The sequence below is a fragment of the Halyomorpha halys genome, unplaced genomic scaffold, assembly GCF_000696795.3.
Source record: "Halyomorpha halys isolate HHAL.00 unplaced genomic scaffold, Hhal_1.1 Scaffold620.1, whole genome shotgun sequence".
Taxonomy (NCBI): Eukaryota; Metazoa; Arthropoda; class Insecta; order Hemiptera; family Pentatomidae; genus Halyomorpha; species Halyomorpha halys.
In genome coordinates, this window is record NW_027107900.1 from 151,681 (window position 1) to 171,931 (window position 20,251).

Here is a 20,251-nt window from a genome sequence, read left to right on the forward strand (position 1 = left end):
TGGTTTGTATTGTCTGTTCGTTGAGTTTAGGTGCTCTGTTGGGAGGTTTCTTGTATGAGAAGGTGATGGCGTCTGTTTTTGGCCTGGTCCATGGCCTTGACTGCATTCATGCGTGCCGAGTAAATGGCTATGCTATCAGCATATGCATACATTTGAGCATCGTCAAATTTAGTCCCGACTATGTGGGCAGTATATATATTGAATAGAACTGGCGCAAGGACCAGGAGATTTCTGTTTTGACCCGGACTGAGAAAGTCCGATCACTGATGTAGGATCCAGTAATGTAGACCAGTTGGTCCGGGAATTGGTGAAGCCTGAGTTGTTGGATTAGTGTGGAGTGGGATACACAGTCAAATGCCTGTATACAGTCTTGTGAGATGATGGCTGTGGCAGGGTTCCTATTTAGGTTGTTTGCTGCATCGCTTTGCAGCTTGGCCACATGGCGGTAGCAGCCCACACCACGCGAGAACCCGGTTTGTTCCAGGGGATGACGTCGTGTGTGTCGCAGTATTTGCGGATGTGTATGAGGACTAGCTTCTCATAAATTTTTGAGATCTGATTGAGGAGACTGATGGGCCAGTAGTCTACCGGATCCGCTCCTCGTTTTCTGGGCTTGAGGAGTGGAACAACGATAGCATGTTTCCACTCCGTTGGGAAATATCTGAGGCGAGAGCAGGAGTTATATATGTTGAAGAGAAACATTTGGGCTTTTCTGGGGAGCTGTCTGAGTAGGACATACGAGATGTTGTCCTTTCCTGTGGACTTGTTTCCCTTTGTTTTCCTCAGTGTTGCAGTCAGGTCTTTATAGGTTGAGAAAATGGTGTTTTCGGTCTGGGGTTGGTGGTGGTATACGGAGACGGTGCGTGCATTGTCACGTTGTAAGTAGTAGTCAGATAGAACGTCTGCCTGATCTGCGGGAGTGAGGAGCTCATCGCCTCGGTGGAGTTTCACCGATTTCGATTCGGTGTTATGACTTCGGACTAGTTTCCAAAAGTTTTTGTTATATGCGACATAGTTGTTCATGTTATAGGGACGTTTTCCACTGCGACATAAGGGATGTTATTTGTCTTGAGAGACTGTTTATGATCGGTCTGTAGATCTGGTCTTTAGTCCTGTACCAGCAGTTTTTGATGTTATTGCGTTGTTTTATGAGAGGCTAGGAGGGTTTATAGCTCAAGTTTTCGTTTCATGAGCCCTGTTATGTTATAATTAATTATGCAATGTCTAACCATTGATTCTAGGGAGTGTGTTTTGAAGCACGAGGTTAAGTGTGCTCATCAATGTTTTGAACATAGTTTTCATGTCCTGGAACATTGACATGAGGTTGGAAACCCATGCCGGTTCCGAAGACGGTGGTTGGGTGGTTGGTGGAAGAGGGCCGTGTATAATTCTGCCCGCATAAGAGGAGGGGTCTGATTTTTTTTGTTTGAGGTTGAGGAGCCTCTTGGGTGTTTATGGTGGAGGGCCTAATGGTTTCCCTCTTGTCTTGCAAGATTTTGATCTTGTCTGCCCTTTTTGTAAATTTTGTATATGAGAATACGTGTTCCTCGTTACAGTGAATGCATTTTGGTGGGGTGTTTCTCAGGCATTCGTTTATAGGGTGGTTTTTCCCGCAGCGGACGCAAATTGTCATTCTGGCGCAATGATTTTGGGTGTGGCTAAATTCCTGGCAATTATAACATTGCTTGGGGCCACCAATGTTTCTCATTTTTTCAAATGAGTATATCATGTGATCTATGGGACCTACTTTTTTAATGTCTTCTAATGTGGTTGTGTGTCCAGTTGTGACGATAATATGCGTCAAATTTGTTTTTTACTCGGCGCCATTTGTCTTTTGTATTCTATGCAACTGACGGAAACCAGGAAGGCGTACCGAGAATGCATCGGTGATAAAATCTAAAGGGTGATTAATGTCAAACCCTTTGATAATGAATTTTTTAAGAGGTTTGGTACCCCTTGGAGCGTACGTATAATAATATACGCCTTCTATGGCCTCTAGATACTGAAGGACTTTGTCGTAGTCTTGTTTTGTATTTGTGAAAATTTTGTTTTCCTCCTTTGAGAAACGGATACTAAAGTTTAGACAAGTTAGCCTGTTTGAAGGCATCACGTAATTGTACTGCCGATACCGGTGGGTTAATTATTATAGGTGGTGGTCTAACTTGTTTTGTGTGTGTTGCTTATGTTAGTTGTGCTGCTTGTAGTGGGTGTGTGTGTGTTATCTGTAATATTTGTCTCTGAAAGTGTGTTGTATGAATTGTCGATTTCCGTTTCTGGTTGGGGTCGAGGATCAACCCGGACAGTAATTTTTGGTTCTATAAAGCCTTGCTCATCAGTGGTAGTAATGCGACGTCTCTTACTACGCCTAGTGAGGTTGGGAAATGTCTGTTTTGTCTTATCCGTATTGTTATCGACAACCTAAATAAACTTAAACTTAAATAAAAGAAAACTTAATAGATGATATTTAAAAACTAGGTTTTAAATAATAGATTTAAAAAAACTTTAAAAAGAAAAACTGTTTACTCACGCGCCCTCACATAGTGACGGGAAGCTACACCACGTGGCAATGAGGCTGTAGTTTTCAGAAAAACCGTTGGTGACGTCAGCAGCAAGACATTAGACCAGCAGGAACAACCTTACACTTCCAATGGCAGACACTGACTGATTCGTTGAACGAGTGGGTGAACTGAATATATATAGTCCTTAAAGAGCACTAATGAAGTCCGATGTTATTACTATATTGCCATTTGGTATATTTTTCATACAAAAGTAAAGGGCGGATGCTATGGAATTTAGTTCTGCGGTATAAGTATTAGAGAAATGATGCAGTTTTATCTTAAGGGTAGTATTTTGTGCCACAAAAGCAGATCCTGTTGCGTTATCTAACTTTGAGCCATCTGTACATATAGCAGTATGTTTTGGTAGAGTTGCAGCAGTTATTGGTACATTTATTGATATTTTGACTTTGTTGTATTTTGTTTGCGGTATTTGGATAGTTGGAGATTTACAGCTGGACGTTGGTAGACCTAGGGGGACGTGTTATTTTGTGGTATGTTGATGGCTATTGCTATTAATTCTACGACAGTTACCGATAATCGTTCAGCGAGAGGTAGCGTTGTATTTATCTTTTGTTGGGACTGTATAAAGAATTTAGGATCGAAAATGTACTTATAAGTTGGATGCGAGGGCTGCAGGTATAGTTGGGAAAAATAATTTGTAGCGAATATTTGTCGTCTGAATAGTAGGGGTGATATTCCAGATTCAGCACATAAATTTAAGACAGGACTGATCCTAAAGGCACCTGTGGCAAAGCGGATTCCGGTGTTCTGAACGGTGTCGAGTTTGGCTAGGCTTTGGAAGCGAACTGAGCTATACACAAAACTTCCATGATTAAGTTTTGAAACAGAATAGGCATGCATGCCAAGGTATAACAATAGATAGTAAGGAAGGGAATTGAGTGGATGAGAATGGCCTTGGTTTTTACTGGGTTTAAGTTCAATTTATTTTCAGTATATTGTCATAGTCAGCCTGGAGCTTACGGGATGCATTATTTCATTATTATTGCATTATTTGATTATGTCAGAATGATGAAAATATAGTGATGATGAGGGTGGTTTATTAGGAACAACTATGATTTAGATGACAAGAAGGAGTGAAACCAGTTAGGGAATTATTGTACAGGGAATAGGGGAATTATTGTACAGGGAAACATTGTGATTTTTTTTTTGGTCTATAAGTCTTGAAAGTTTTTTAGCAAAGCCGATTGCGTGGAATAACCAGAACAGAATTCTGATTCAAAAGGATAAGGAACAATATTTCGTCGTTGAAGGTAGGAGATGAGTTGGCAATGCACAATCTTTCCAAAGGTTTAGAGAGTATGTAAATGGGCCTAAAAGAGGAAGCCATAGGGGACAAGGGATCTTATTCCGTGGTCTGACTTGTACTTTTTTACAGTCTGCCGGAAAAATAGAGTTTTGAAGGGAACAGTTGTGTATGTGTAGAAGGGTAGGAAGGCATAGTTTTATCATTTTTACTGAAATTTGATCTTGCCCAACATCATTCGTTTGAGATTTGAGTACAGAGGTTATTAGGCCTTCATTTGTTATGTGGGTTAAATGGAGTTTGAGGAATAAGATTGGAAGATGGGAGGTCTCTGTCTCGTTCGGAGGGGTGTCACTGAAAAATGCATTAAGGTCTTCAGTTGCAACTGGATAGTAAGAGGAGGATGTGGAGCCAATGATAGAGAATTTCCTTAGTATTTTCCACTTAGGTTTAGGATCTGGGGCTTGGGAGAAGATACTATGAAAGTCCTTTGCCTTAGTGTGGCGTAAGGAGGACTGGGTAATGTTTCTAAGGGACTTAAACGTGGTATAGTCATCAGGATTTCAAGCCTCTAAAGCGTCTTCTGGCAGCATCTCTTCTTTTCATCAGTTCTTGAATTTCAGTATTTATTCAGGGGGTATGGAGCGTCGGAAAGTACAGGATTTAAAAAGTGCGAGGAGATTTAAGGAAGATTAGGAGATTGTATGAGTGGCATTCTACCATTTCGTCGATGCAGTGGGAGGATTAGAAGGGCGCTATGGATCTGGATAGTGAATCGAATGATGGTTTCCAGTATTATGGAATCGGGGTTTCATCAGGAGATTTGTTTAGGTATAAGGGTACAAATGGGAACATTATAGGAGTTTATTTTACCAACCATTCATAAAAAATGATTACATTATGAGTACATACACATTCCAAGGTATACTGGTTCGTCTCCTCCCCCATGGATAGACTTGTGGCATTGTAAGGTGTTAACTTCAGGGTCCAATTAAAGTATTATAGACTAACCTAAGCTTTTAGTTTAGCGACTAACTCCATTGTATTAATGGAACGTGAAGGGACCGGTCCGCTGGTTCAACGTTATAGAAGATCTCGATGACGTCATAATATGATAGGAACGATATTGGATTTTGAAAGGAGGATAAATTATATTTTCTCTTAAATTATATAACAAAGCTTTATTTAAACAACAGTTTTATTAAGAAAATGCAAAAATAAAAAACTTGAAAGCTTTAACGTTAGGAATTGGAAGAAGGGAGGTAAGTGGTGTGGTCTGAGTTAGCGAGCGGAACACAAGATGTAATGATGCCGAACCACCTGGGGTAGACCTAGCAGAGTAATATTGAGTCTGATCGTGTCAATTTGAGCTTCCGCTCCTGTTGAGAGAAATAAGAAGCGTTTTTCTTCTTCGTGGTTTTAGAGTTCCTATTAAAGTTAGCCTAGCTTTATTGATTTATAACTTGTTAACCTTCTTATAGCTATAAATCATTTTGTGTTGAAAGGTACAAAAAGACACCACCGTCGATAACTACATAAATTAATTAATTAAATTGATTATAATGAAATTATTAATAATTATGATAGATAAAAAATACGATTGTATTATATTAAAAATAAAAAAATAAATAACTTAAAAAAACATTATCGGTAAAGTATGATATTTGATTTTTAAAAAACTATGTATTTGTCCTCTTCATAAATGGGTGAGATATGGGCGTATAACGGCCGTTATTTTGAAACAAAATACAGTGTGGTAAATTTAATTGGTAGGTTTAGGGATCTAATCTAAAATAAATCCTCCAGCGGTCTCAGGGGAAAGCAGTGAAAGGTGGATGGCGGGCGGGCAGAGTGATATAAATTTTTGGGTTATACTTGAAATTTTGTGGAGTAAAGAATTTGTTTTCTTTGTCGATCACAAAGGTTCATTAAATTTAATTTAGTTTTCTATAGGTAATAAACTAATAATTTATAATGTGTGTTCGAGCCAAAGCCCGAAAATGTCGAAAGTTAGTCAATTAATCATCTCTCGATGGTCTACAATTCGTGACTATAACTAAACAAATTGTTCCTGAAAATTTCCGGTTTTAAATATTTTTTATTATATCCAACTTCGAAAAGGACAAAAAAAAAAGTGATAAATAATAAAACAGCATTTAATAGTATTTATAAAAAAAATGTTTACTGCACATCAGTATTCGATTATAAAATTTATTTCTAAAGACTCGGCCATACAGAAGGTGGTCTGTCATGGTGGGAAAAGGTCTTGTGGTCGCTCTGACGGTCACCAATAATGTGACTTCCTGAACACACATTTGTAATGTTCATGTGAACTATCAGGCATATACGTGTATTTCCTCATAGTTTCAATGAATACTTTTTGTTGGTTAGTCATTATAATCACAGATTGAAGACTGACCATCGGATGTAGACCGCGTTCTGTCTGACAGAGATAATGCAATATTTCAAAGTACTACGGACCGAGGCAGCCAGGTCTCTATTTTTTGGGGGAGACAGACCGCTTTCTTTGTGGCCACGTCAAGGTTGTGAATATAATAATAATATATAATAGTTTTAATAGACAAGATTAAAGGTTCTGATATTTTTCTTGAGTACTGGATCTATTACAAATTGTAATCTCTTTGTTATAACTTCTTTATATGATCATCAATTATTTACCGTTTCTTAAGCCAATGTAAAATCGTAACCTTTCATGTGATGACAAAATAAATGCAGTTTTAGTTTTATTATTCTACTTAAACTTTGTAACGTTTGTTATTAATTTATATAAATCTTTTACTGGGGACGAGAATACTTACCAATTGGCCCAAAGCTATCAACAAATCTCGATTTTGGTTAAAGATGAAGATTCTTTTGCTGAACGCATGACATGGTTTTCTTTTAAGTAAAATTTTATAGAGTTATCTTGGTAAGCTTATTTGGCTCAGTTCGAGGTAGTGTGTCGTGTAAAGGGATTCTAAAGGATTGACAGTCTGGTCTAATCTAAGAAATGGAAAATCTTTACCTTTGAGAACGTTAAGACCGTGAACCTGCTATTCAAACAACTGGAGACTGTATTTACTTTTCGTGCTGACTTTTAAAGAGCATTATAAAGGAAGGTGAGCTATTTATTGAATATTTTAAAAGACCTGAAGGCCTTAAATTCGAAAATTTAATTATTGTTAGTTCCTTTGATGAAAGATCAAGAGAATGTTTTCCTTTTGGAACTAGTTTTCCTGAGTTTTAGGTACGCGAAAGATGTAATAAAGGGAATGATATTGATGGAAAGTCTCTTAAAGTTAGCATTATCGATGGAAAGTGGATGGGAGAGGTTGCAAGGTTTCACAGCCATTCAACTGGGGCCATCTCGAGGTAAATAAGAAAGGTAATGTGAAGGTTTGGCTCTAATGGACAGTGGTCCTGTCCTGCAAGAAAGGCCATTTGAAAGAAATGCCCCAGTGCAAAATGGGACAATATGCACGTTTTTGTTGAGATAAGAGAGGGGACTTGGACATGCTATCGGACCTGAAGTGACCAATGAAGACCCTCTTAATTCATTTATTTAGTTGTTCCGAAGGCTGTTATTAACAATTATTAAAATTGTAACTAAACCATATTTCAGTTATATTTATCATTTTTATATATTAGGCCGAACCGTATTTTTCAACGACTTATTGAATAAATAAATAAAAAATAAAATGTTGGCAACACTACTCGGGAGTTTTTTCATTCTGTTGATATCGGCTATCACAGGTCTTAACGAGAACTTTCTTCATGGATTATTGGCTAATTTGTCCATAAATTTTGTCTTTGAGTTTTGCATAGATGTAGATATTTCAATACCTACGAAAGGAGACTGCTGATATATAAAATGTAAAAGAGTATAATGAAACATGTAAAAGAGTGTAGCTGCCACTATTTATAAACAACTTTATGGATAGAAGGGAGTAAATGGAATGCTGCTACAAACACATTAAGTAGGAGAAGAAGCGCAAGGATATGCGAATCTTATGTTCAAATTCGTAAGAGAACACCATATGTAAAAGGATTCTCGAGTCAACACGAATTACTATCGTCTGTAACATCTTCTTTTACACATGTTCAGATATGCAAAATTTTCGACACGTATTGCTATAAAGACCGGTCGGTTTCGTCTCAATGTTTTTTCTCTAGATACGTTATCACTTTTAAATGAACGAAATCTATAATTACCTAGCTGGTCCTTAAATTTTTTTTTTGGTGTTTTATTGCCAAAAGTTATTTTTAAAAGTTGTTTTATTCTATGTCCCTTTATTTATTCGTTATAGCCATTTACCACTGTTTATTTGAATTTTTGTGATCACATTGAAGTTATTTCAACAGTTGAAATTTGATAGAATTTAATAGAATTAAAATTTCTATAAATTAGAGTTGCAAAATAATTGTATCCACCTAAATTGGTCATTTTGACCACTTTATGACGCAACAATATTGATGAATGGTGACAACGCAGGAAATATTGTGTTATTTTGTGTCAGCAGCTTAACGAGTTGGTCTGTATTGGTTCGGCCAGTTTATGGGGCAGTAAAGCAACGGCTTTTAACAGGATCTAATAGTGATCCCACTATCTTTATCTCTCTTTTTTCTTTTATGACATTTTCACCGTCTTGCTGGTTCTAGCACAAAACCTAGTGGAAAAAAGTGGTCAATAATAAGAATAGAATAACGCCTGATTCATAGATGTTCAATGGTATGTGAAACATTTACGATAACATGGAAGAAAACTAAAATTTTAAGATCCTAATTCGTCATAATAACAATTATTATTCTGCTTTCATAATTAAGTAATGAAAGAACTTAATTAATTACATAATGAATGTTCACACATGTGAACTGCTTACAAAGACTGGTCAGTCATTATCTCATGTTATGAAGGCAAGGAGGTTAAGATAGGCGAGACATGTAACTGGAAGGAATCCATCAGGACGCCTCTACACAACAATGAATGCCAGTGTAGTTTGAAAGAGACCACGTGGGAGGCCAATGGATGCACGTAATTAGCATAGATGCAAAAGAGATGCTTGCAGCAAACTAGAAGCAGTGCCCAAGACAGGCAGGCGTGAAGAAAAAGGCTGGTTCGGGCGGCCAAAGATCTACGAGGTAATTAGCTCTTCTTGTTTTAATATTGATCCCCCGACAGTTTCAGTTGTAAAACATGAAAATAATAGAGGTATGAACTTTGTGGCATTTTACTATATGAGTGTTAACATATTTTGATAATTGTAAATAATAAGTTAATATCCCCGTCATCACTTATGATTAGATCAATGAATGAATGAAACATTTACAAATTTATTTTAGTTCTATCGTAACGCATAAAATCTGTATCACTACAACTCTTGTAAGGTCATGGGTTTAATACTATGTAAGGAAGTACGGTTTCTTTAACAACGATCTGTTCATGATCACGCTCAACAGCCAGATTTTTCTCCGATCCCAAAGGGTTGACTACAGACACAGAGTAAATAATTATTTGTCAAAGACGGATAAGAATCCAGGTCCTCCGAGTTGGTAGCACATCGCCTTACTTACTGGGCCACCTCACTCTACAAAATTCTTCAAAAACCAAACTGAAAATAAAAATACATATATTTCCCACAGGACTTCCGAAAGAATAAAAATAATCTTTGGCAACAATCAGCTAAAGGACAACAGAATCGTGGCCGCAATGGGGGATTTATAGAAGTTGCTCTAACAGTTTGCCCTAGTAGTTACTAAGGCTTAATTGCTTTACAGTTACTTACGGCAGAATTAGTGTAATGGGTTTACAGGCGATACAAAAGAGCAGTGTCAAATAAGTTATGTATTAATTGTGGTTTCGGGGAAACGAATGTAGCACACAGTCCGTTAAAATGCTCAATATGAGTTTGAATATATATTTACAATGTCATTTTAAAGTAGTACAGGCATTAGATCACATCAATTGCATTCAAAATTATTAGTAAATAGAATTCATGTTACATTGTTACAATAATACAATTGGCGAAATAAAGGTTAATATTATGTAAAAACATACTTGCAATTTATGTACTACCTGAATAAATTTTATATTTCTTAAACTAAAAGAGTTTGATATAATTTTTTATTGAAACTTTATTAATTTATTTAATTAATATGAATATCAATTTTAGTTTGACCAATTTATTATTTATTTCCCTTCTTCACTACCCTCTAGGTAATGTGGTTTTCGTAAGTGAAACGCGCATACCACCTCTGTCGATAACGCCTGTTTATATAAAAATTCGGTTTCTCTTTCATTTTTGCTAATAGAACATAATATGATTTGGTCCTCCAGTCCCCTTCCACTGGTACACGGAAGTTTCGCAGTGCAGGAAGTTTAACTTACCAACTGAAGGAAATCATTATTTGTGATGATGTACGGTACAGTTTCTGTCAGTAGCTTATCCCTTATTGTCTCAAACGTGGGGATAGTCGGGATGAAGTGCCCTGCAGTTTCCGCAACTATATAATTTCTTCGGATTTCCGCGGTTAATGTCTTTCCTGAAGCCACGAAGCATAACGCGGAACTTCGCATGCCCTGTGAGAGAAATCACGACATCCTGCAGTCTGAGAGGACCGGTTTAGCTTCAGCCCGTGAGTAGACGGTGGGAAAGAATCTTCTCAAGTTTGTGCCCTTCTGAGTAGTTAGACCCCGTCGACTCCACTCATCAAGGATATCTTTCCGCAATATAATTTCATTTTTCTTGGATTTTGCGCGATGGTATCTTGCATAATCAGAACTGCTGATGCTTATTCTTAAAATTATTATTAATTTTTCTGTTCGCCGAAGGATGAAAGGTACACTTTTTGCTTATAGCTGCACCTGGATCACCACCTTCCTCTGTTGTTGCGAAAGATTACTGGCTTCCAAACAATTTTAGGTGAACCATCAATAAATGCTAATAATCTATCCTATAAGTACAGATAATCTATAGGGTGTTATGAGCATTCCAATAACATTATTACATAGGGTAATGGATAATTAATCCACGGACCATTGCAAAATTCGGTATAACTATTCTGTAAACCAGTATAATTAATATGAACATAAAAATAAATAAATAGCTCTTGGGTGGGACAAGTGGTTCGAAGCAATCGATCAGGGCCCTGTTTCATAATAAAGTACAAACTAATATTATTATTCTTGTCGACTTTTAATACTTAATACAATTACACTGATTTGTACAATAGTAACTTGTACTTTAGTACTTTTAAACCTCTGTAATACCACTAATAGTCCTCCCTAATATGAAAAAAAAAAGTATTAGTGAAATTACCTCGTTATTTCTATACTTGTATTCTTAACTAATACTATTAGCTTTCATTATGAAACAGGGCCCAGGACGTCTCTGCACAAGAATAAATATATAGTTGGCAAAAAACCAAATGGGTAGACGTATTCGATTAAGATACGTAAGAGCTGCAGACAAAAAAAAAAAAAAAAATAAATGAAAATAAACCCATAAAGAAAAATGTATTTTTAATTAGACTTACTTTTCATTTTCCCGTAGCTTTTTTCGGGGCAGACTGGGGCCTTGGTGTCCTCCTCTTCCGCTGGCCCTCCAATCGTAGGTGGCCTATCTGGAGGACTCGCAACTGCAAAAGAGAACAATAAAATGTTATTGTAACATATTCAGAAAATTCAAAATTTTATATCATTTTTATTTTATTTTATTTATTTATTGATATTTACAACTGTATAAAAAAATACAACCAGTAAATTTGATCATAATGACATAATGATATGATACAGGATGTAGAGAAACTACCCAGTAGTAGAACTCTAAAAACAGTTTACAATATAAGGTCACGAGGCCATCTATCATAATATTATATTGTCCTTTACACCTGACAATACAATATTTTAAACTCGTCCGTAATAGTTTGTTTTCATGAAATATTACAATTTACAATAAACATCCTCGTGGCTGTATACTTTTCGATAAATTGATTTTTTTAAAACTTAAGCTTAATCTACAAACCGTTTTAAATATTTAAAATTCGTTTATTAAGACCTAATGACAATACAACCTATGAAGCGCTCACTCGCTTTGTAAGCGAATACCCCATAATGAGTATACCAAATAGTCATTTAAATATTGGAAAGGGAAACCCCCAGTATTCAAAAGCTTCCGCAATGGTTTTATATAAATAAAGACCAGACTTATCTAAAATGCTTGGCCTTGGTTAGATCCTGGACCTACTTCTGAGCCATTTACTGTAAAAGCCTCTCGATTTAAAATATTTCTTGAAGATAGAGGTTTACAGAGCTGTGACGTGCTTAGCATTGATCTAATGAAACTTTTTTTGGGACCAATATATGGTGGAATAGGTTTGATACCTTTACTTTTCAAGATTACACATTATTCATTTTATGTTTGTATAAAATTGCTGAACCTCTGGTTTATTGATGGTTTTAGCTTCTTTCAATCAAAGTATGGTGGTGGTTCGGGGTAATTTGAAGTCCTCTTTCGCAAACTTATCAACCAGTTCATGCTGAGTTATTCCACTGCAGCATAACTTGTTTGAAGATATCGGTAAGACGTACCAACTCAGTGGCATGCAATGTCAATATTTATTCAACAAAATTCACTTTTGTCCCACTAGATTGTAAAGACGTTCCCAAGCGCGGCGTTTTGTTAAATCAACTAGTTCTTTAACTGCTGAAGAATGATGTAGGAAATACAGTTTATTTTGAGGTGTAACGTAATAAGTTATATTTCAATATTTACTATAATAATAATAATAATACATTGTTCCACAAGTATTTTGTCCGTAGAGCCAATCTGGGAAGTATTTTCTTCCCTAGCAACTGGCCTATTGGAGAAGAAAAGCGGTTTCGTATGTCTCAGTGATGATGAAGTACTAAGTTCAAGATGGGATCAATCAACGTTTATAGGATCAATCTGCCACAGCTGAACAAGGAATAAACACTTCTGAAAAGAGCTTTAAAGATCTTAAACAGTAGTAAATCACATATAATCATGAATCTTAAAAATTCGACTTCACTAAGATTTGATTTATATCTAGATACATCGATATATTTATTATTAGACAACAACTTAAATACATAATAATGATACATACAAATTAATATATTTATAATTAGGTAGCGACTATAAATTAGAAGATATCGTTATATGTATTTATTTATAGATTATTGTTTATCGAATACATTCCGAACAAAATATTTTTTGTTATAGGGCCAGGTAGTCTAAATTTTAATAATTTATACTCTAATTATTTACGACTAAGTTCACTTTGATAGTATCATTTCAAATGCCTTTTCAATTAGTATCGAAGGTAAATCAAAATGGCCATACGTAACAACGTATAAACGAACAAATAGTGTTTTCTTAATGACGCATTTCTTAATGACATAAAAATAATATTATATGATTCCCCTTTTGGAATAAAATTGATAATATTAAATAAAAGATAAATTAACTGCTCCATTCCTTATAATCGCCATCTGGGAGTCAATTAACAACTTTAAATGACAATGGGATAGAATCGGATTTCCTGCTACAACAATCTTGAAAGTTTATTCTCAAGTCAGAAGACTAGTGGCTCATAGTAATCCAATGCCTGAGCCGTTAATTTTGGTAAGTTACACTCCCCGACAGAATTATAAGCCACTCTATTTTTTTTATCAAAATCGTTAATTCTTGTTGACAAGACTTCATGAAAATATTTTAGGTTGTTTTAAATTAAGAAATTATATTTGCATGAAAAAAAAAATGTCTGCATCAAATAATGTCATTTTTACATTAGAATACTTCTTAATTTCATTTTATACATCCCTTGATAATTTTTTTTAGAGTTTTTAGGTCTAAGTTGAAAAAATAAAAACAATAAATAGTCCAATTAATTTTTATTGTTTTAAATCGGATAGTTAAATATTTCAAAATATCACTGTCGTTGAATAAGAAAACCTCTAATTGAACGTAGAAATGGATTTTTTATTTCACGAAAAGAAAAGAATAAAGGAAAAATAACAGATGAGATCATCCTAAGTTACCATTTTCAAAGTTGCCCGTAAATTCAGCATTCGATTATGGAAATACTAAAACAATGAGGAATTCCTCTAAATGAAAACGTATTTATTACACGCTGTCAGCTCTTCTAATTGGGTGGGCCAGTCACGTTAGTACTGGAATTCGTAACATAAAACCAACAGGAGCCTGTCAAACAAAGTTGTGAAAGAGCCATTGTGAGGCCGGAGTGTTGAGCAGCTTCTTGTGTGGAATATATAACATTAATCATCCCTCGGCGATAGGAGCAATTTGTTACACCATATCAACCGGTGACCATTTTGTAGCCAGCTAATTAGTTTTTGATGGACCTTGTCAGATTATGTCAGGTGAGGGCTATTGGGCTCGCTTTGTGATGGATAGGCAACCAACTATCTCAATTTCGACCGTCAACCTTCTGTCTCAGCTAGTTCGCAACAACCGAGGTTACAATTAACCAGTTAAACCACCGTTGACTTGAGAACCAGTTTATCAACTCGAATTGGTGGTACTAGAAATGAAATGAGAAACTATACAGATATGAATTGGCTACTATAAAAACTTATAAAGATAAAAAACAACAAGGGAAAGTATTCAAAAATGCATGAACTCTTCATGTATATTATGAATAAAATAAAAAGCGAGGTTTATTCCAAAAAGTAAAGTCTCACGTACATAAAAAATACAAAGTTCCATTTATTTTCTATAATATTACATCATTTTAATAGCTTAAAAATGTCTATTTAACAACTTTCATAAATGAATTTTTAAAGACGTTGTTATACCTTTTGTGTGCTCATATTATTCCAATTCCTTGAAGCTAACCGTAGAATGTAATATCATAGCTAAATATTACATAAAGAATTAAAAAGATTTACTTGTAGCAGATGATCAAATGCGCCAATAAAAATGTTTAAGGATGATACTATATAAAATGATCGTGATTTTGATGGTTTCCAAGGATTATTGATTATCGTGGAATGACATTAGTTTTAGTTATACTATACAGAAATACTTGATGTGTTCACTTATTCCTTTTAATTACAAAATGCAATAAGTAATTTATTTCTGAATCAATTATGATTATAGTTGTTTTCAATTTATCAGTGAATTTAATAATATTTCAGCCGAGATATATAATATATGTAATTATGTTCTCGATAATGAGTACTTTGAAATAGCCTGAAAACTAATTAAAAGTTAACAGACGAACTTAAAAGATGAATTCCGATAAAGCATTTTAGAATATTGGTATACGGTACAAAAGGATGAATCATTGCTTATAAACTGTTTTGAGTTAGATTTTTTTTTAAACAGCTTTGTAGGGAATTCAATTACCGTTCAAGAGTTAATTAATATAATTTAACAAATAAACGTAAAGAGCTAAATTCTATTTTTTATATGTATTAGAAGTAGAAATTAGAATTTAAAGTAAGTTCTTTTGTTAGCAAGTCGTACCTGATAAGGGATACCAAAGTAACCGCCTGAGTCATTGACCAGCTATATATACATATATAAATAACATATAAGTAGATAAATAAATTAGGACACGAAAATAAATAAATTAAAAGAAAAGAAAAAAACACGACAAAGACACATCAGCACTTTTTTAATTAACAATATGGTGATGACATTTTTATTAGGTAATAATATGTTTTTGTGCACCTTAAATAACAGATTTAAAAAAATCTTACAGAATAATAATGAATAATCTGATCCCAGGAAAAAGTTCTGAATAAAACAAGTAGAAAAGCAGAGTTGAATGGTCATTGGCTTCTGAACTTGATAGAAGTTGGGGGTTTAATATGAATAATGATAGTCTTCAAAGTCACTTCGAAATTCTACTGCTGGGTCCGGAAAAATCTCTCTCGTTTAATCTTCGTTTAGAAATATTTTATAGTAGGAGTTCATCACATTATCTAACCCTCTTAGTTACACTTCTTAATCTAATAAAAAACTTATTTCATGTAATCGTTACAAGGAAAAATTTCATTACTTAAATTAACTTAGAGTTGGTGGTCTCTGATAACATTTGTTTAACTTCTGCATCTATAAATCTCAGTTGCCGGAGATTGAAAGTCAGAGTAATATTTTTAGGTTAAAAAAATAAACCTACTCTAATAATTGATATCAGTAACAAGAAAATAACTATTTGTTATCTTATATATAAATTCATAAAATCAAAATCATGAAAAGTAGTGTAAGAACATGAACAATTTCATTCAATTTTGAAAGCGTAAAATTAATTAAATATATATTTTATATAATGTAAATAAATCTGTTAGCACAAATAGTTTAAATATATTTTTTCATTTTAATTTTAAAACCTCAAAATCTTCTTCAGTAAAGATTTTAAAATTCGCGCTAAATTCATGGATCAAATAACAGAATTATCTTATTATTATTTTATGCGCAACAGACCATGGAGGCCTAAGTCCTCGCACTCGTATTTCTAAACGATGCATTTACTAATACATCGCGCGTTTCTTGACGTGTTTTTTTTCGCAGGGTGGGTTCGTCACTCCCACGCCTATTTTTTGTGAGTGCCACCCATTAGCTAACGGGCCTCACAAATACCCGGGGGAGGTTATCAGTGAGTTTTGCGCTTGAAAACGTCCGGGTGGGACCGAGGATTCGATCTGACAACCTGTGGGTTGGTAGACTGGCGCGTTACCACATTAACGAATAAAAAATAATTAAATTTCAATCAATATCAAAGTCTCATAGAAATGCACCAACGTATTTATTCAATATAAATCTAACAAAATACTTATTGCTGCCCTGGGTGACTATAACTAAACAGTAATTTTTTTTTTTTAATTGACTTTATTGTGTACGCGGGCTCAAAAATGGATTTACTAGATGCGCGTTAATGGACATAATTATACCCTAAAATTCTTCTCTTGGCTTTTTTTTTTAGAACTGTTATGTCGAATTATAAACATCTTGTAAAAGAATTTTTGGGCCTCTCGACACAACAAAGCTAACAGTTCCATCATTGTTCTCTCGGAAAAGCGATATGAATATAGTTACAAATTCATTCTATCCACTTAAAATAGAAAAAAAAAATTATTTTTAAACATAATTGAGCGCGCTCGAGCATATATATGCTATTTAATTAATGTAAAATAATAATATATAACATACATAATTTAATATATACTACTCAAATGTTTTTAATTATTTGAATTAAAACTATTTTTAATCTTAAATAAATGTGTCAGATGACCTTTGTGACTAAGTTTTAATATGAAATGGAAAGTATATATTAAAAATCAGTATATTTATTAATAGAGAGAGTGGTAATGCCATAGACAAGAAGTTGAACAAACTCACATTTGGTTTTGCTTTAATCCTCATTACGCCCTTTTCTTTAGTATAAACTTTTTTGTTGTTTCCATGAAATTAGACAAAGAAATTTTGAACATTATCAAAAGCGATATGATGGAATGTTAGAATGAGGGCAAAGCGGTAACTAAAGAACACTTTTACCTATACCAAAAGTGTTCTTTTAGGTCCACAATCCTTTTTCCTGAAACACCTCAACTACGGAAGATGATTTATTTATTGAAACACCACTGAAGAAGATGAAGATGGAACGACTTTCAGAACGTCGGTGTCAAGTAGAGTGTTAATAAAAAAGGTTTTAAAATTTGTTTTCTGTAGTTAAAAAAAATGAAGGTTTTTTAAATTTATGTTAGAGATTATTTTCTCTTTTATACCTTCTTTTTTATAATAATTTTAAATATAGTGTAGGAAGGTAGGATGTTGTATAAGGAGGTTAGTACGACTTTTCTAGGAATATCACTTAATATAATATTATATATTTAGCTACCATACCTTTCCTGTATGGTAAAAAGATATCTTATTTATGCCTCAGATCATGTATTTTATGATGAGTTCCTCGTAGGCCCGATCCCAGCTTCCGTAGCATAATAATAGATCTGAGACGATCAATCTGAAATGACCTTTAAATAGTCAATCACCAGTATCCCTTCCCCTCCCACCCGGAGTGGCCATTGAAATTAGCAGTCTCCCTTTCTCTTTCTCTCGATTTCCACAAGAAGTGTTTCCTATTAACAATCGGTAGTACTGGAGGTTTTAACAAACCAGGAATATAGCGATGTTGATTTCAGAAGTATTTACATTTTAATTTTTTTATTTTTCTAATTACGTCAGTGAATTAAAGAGTTAATTTTTAATAAAACATAATTTTAAAACAGCCATTAAGCAATCAAGTGTGAAGAGAAAGTCAAACAGGAAATTTAAAAATGCAAAAATAGAAATAATACTACTTATCTACGAATATTTATTTTTTTAAAAAAACATGTGAATTGTTGTATATTAAAAGGGCAGCTCTCTCACGGGTCTCAACTTTTGGGAAATTAACAAAAAAAAAGAAAAGCTTTTTGACTTTTTACATGAAGTATGAAATAAAAAAAAAAAAAAAAATCCAACTTTTTCAGATGATTCAAATACTACTGAAAATCCAGGGTGCTCGAGAACTTCTTAGAATTAAATTATGATTTATCCTATTAACTTACAATGAAATTTTTAATAATAATTTTTCCTCCTAAAATTGGCAAAACTATAGTATATGTTTTCACTAATATCTTTCTCAAATTCCTTGAAATTAAACATTAGTTTATACTTGTATATAAAAGTTATGATGAGTCAGAACTCAAAAGTTAAAAAAAGGAAAATAGGGGCACGAAAGGAGACACGCAAGCTCAACTAAGACTTTACTACAACTACTTTATTCTTCTGTGTAATCCTATATATATACCTTCTGGCTTGTTTACATGGGGAGTTTAGGTATTAAGACTCATAATACCTATGCTCTGTTTATAACTTATATATATATATATCAAATATTCAACATTAGCATATCCTATTTGTAAATACTGCAACTACCTTTTTTATGTATTTATTTTTTCTTCTGTGGCAAAACGTACTGAGTACGAAATTTTAATATATGTCGTGACTAAGTGAGGCTACAATGTTACTAGATGATTTATTGTATGTAAAATTGTTCTAAAGGGACTGTATACATCTGGACCTGTCCGTTTCTTACTTCAGGTATCCCGAGGGTATGTTTAAATGTTAAATTAAACTTAGTGTGGAAAAGGGGTGTCGAAATTGTGAGACTTTTGTGGTCATTAATAACATGTGTATTATATTTAAGTAAATCAAGTGTTATTCCCTGGAGGGGGAATTGAGGTTAGTGTGTTAGCTTTAATGAAATTATTTTATTTCTAATATGATATAAGACAGAGCAAATCATGGAGTTTCTTAGGTAATGGAATAGTGGTTTATTTGGTGACGTCTTCGCCGCCGAGGTCGCGTCCTCTAGCTGTCCAGGTTGAGCAGTGGGAAAATGGAGAAACCATGTATCTTCGCCTGGTATTAGAAAGACGTGTTTCTTCCTCAGTGGCTGGATAGAGTGTCCTGGACTCTGCCATGATGGTAGGGGCAGGCCAGGTCCTAGCTTGCATGGTGCATAGGCTGGGGCAGTATTGCAGTTGCGGCGTCTTCAGGGTTTCCCGGTGTCCGCTGCAAGGGGGGTATCAGAAAATGAGACTCCCAACCCCGACTTTATATGAACTCGAAAAGTGCCAGAAAATTCGGATTATGTAAATCCGACAGGGACTTAGTTTCAGAATAATAAACTTCTAAAATGAAAGTTTCATTTTAGAACAGTTGATGTTGGTCCAGGCTCCGATGTACTGCTATTTTAACATTCAGCTCTCTGAAATAACTAAGTGCAAATATCTCTCAGATACTCTCAAACCTCTCGATGAATGTTTCTTTCTTCATCCAGCGATGCTAAATAGGAAATAGAATGCAATTATGGAAAATATAGTGCCATGACAGTAATCCGAACTAAATGCTGCAGGGTGAGTCGGATTACTAAAGAGCTCGGATGAAAGAAAGTATTAAGAAAAATGGTGTAAACAAATTCAATAATGTACAAAACTATTTGTATTTATTTGATTTTTTTAACTTATTTTATTCGAAGTTTGACAGTGTCAAGTTTTAAAAAAATTAAACATTAATAATAATAATATGATATAACATACAATTAAAAATTAAGATAACAGATAAATATTTCCTATTTTATTAATGTAAATATCTGATCACAATTCATTTTCATTAGTATGTTTCTCAAAAAATAATAATATTTGAACTTGAATTATTATACCATTCTATTCTATCGTATTATAAATTTCAAATATTATTGAGGTGTAGATAGTTGACCGTAGATTAATGCTTGAAGAAGTTTGTCGGGGGGGTGCGGTCAGCAAAGAACAACATAAATAAACAAAACCATATTTATTTATTTTATGCCGACGTTTCGACCTGAGTTTCAGGTCTTC

The 20,251-nt window shown here is 34.2% G+C and overlaps 1 protein-coding gene across 4 annotated transcripts in view; it reads right to left on the minus strand.

Annotated features, from left to right (window-relative positions):
- The window catches only part of LOC106684800 (dual specificity calcium/calmodulin-dependent 3',5'-cyclic nucleotide phosphodiesterase 1), a 420,431-nt gene that overhangs the window by 71,364 nt on the left and 328,816 nt on the right, over positions 1–20,251 (minus strand). For all 4 annotated transcript variants that reach the window (XM_067046266.1, XM_067046269.1, XM_067046267.1 and 1 more), the window contains one exon: positions 11,356–11,457. In XM_067046266.1, the coding sequence (XP_066902367.1) occupies positions 11,356–11,457 (102 nt within the window). The remainder of the gene's footprint in view (positions 1–11,355; positions 11,458–20,251) is intronic.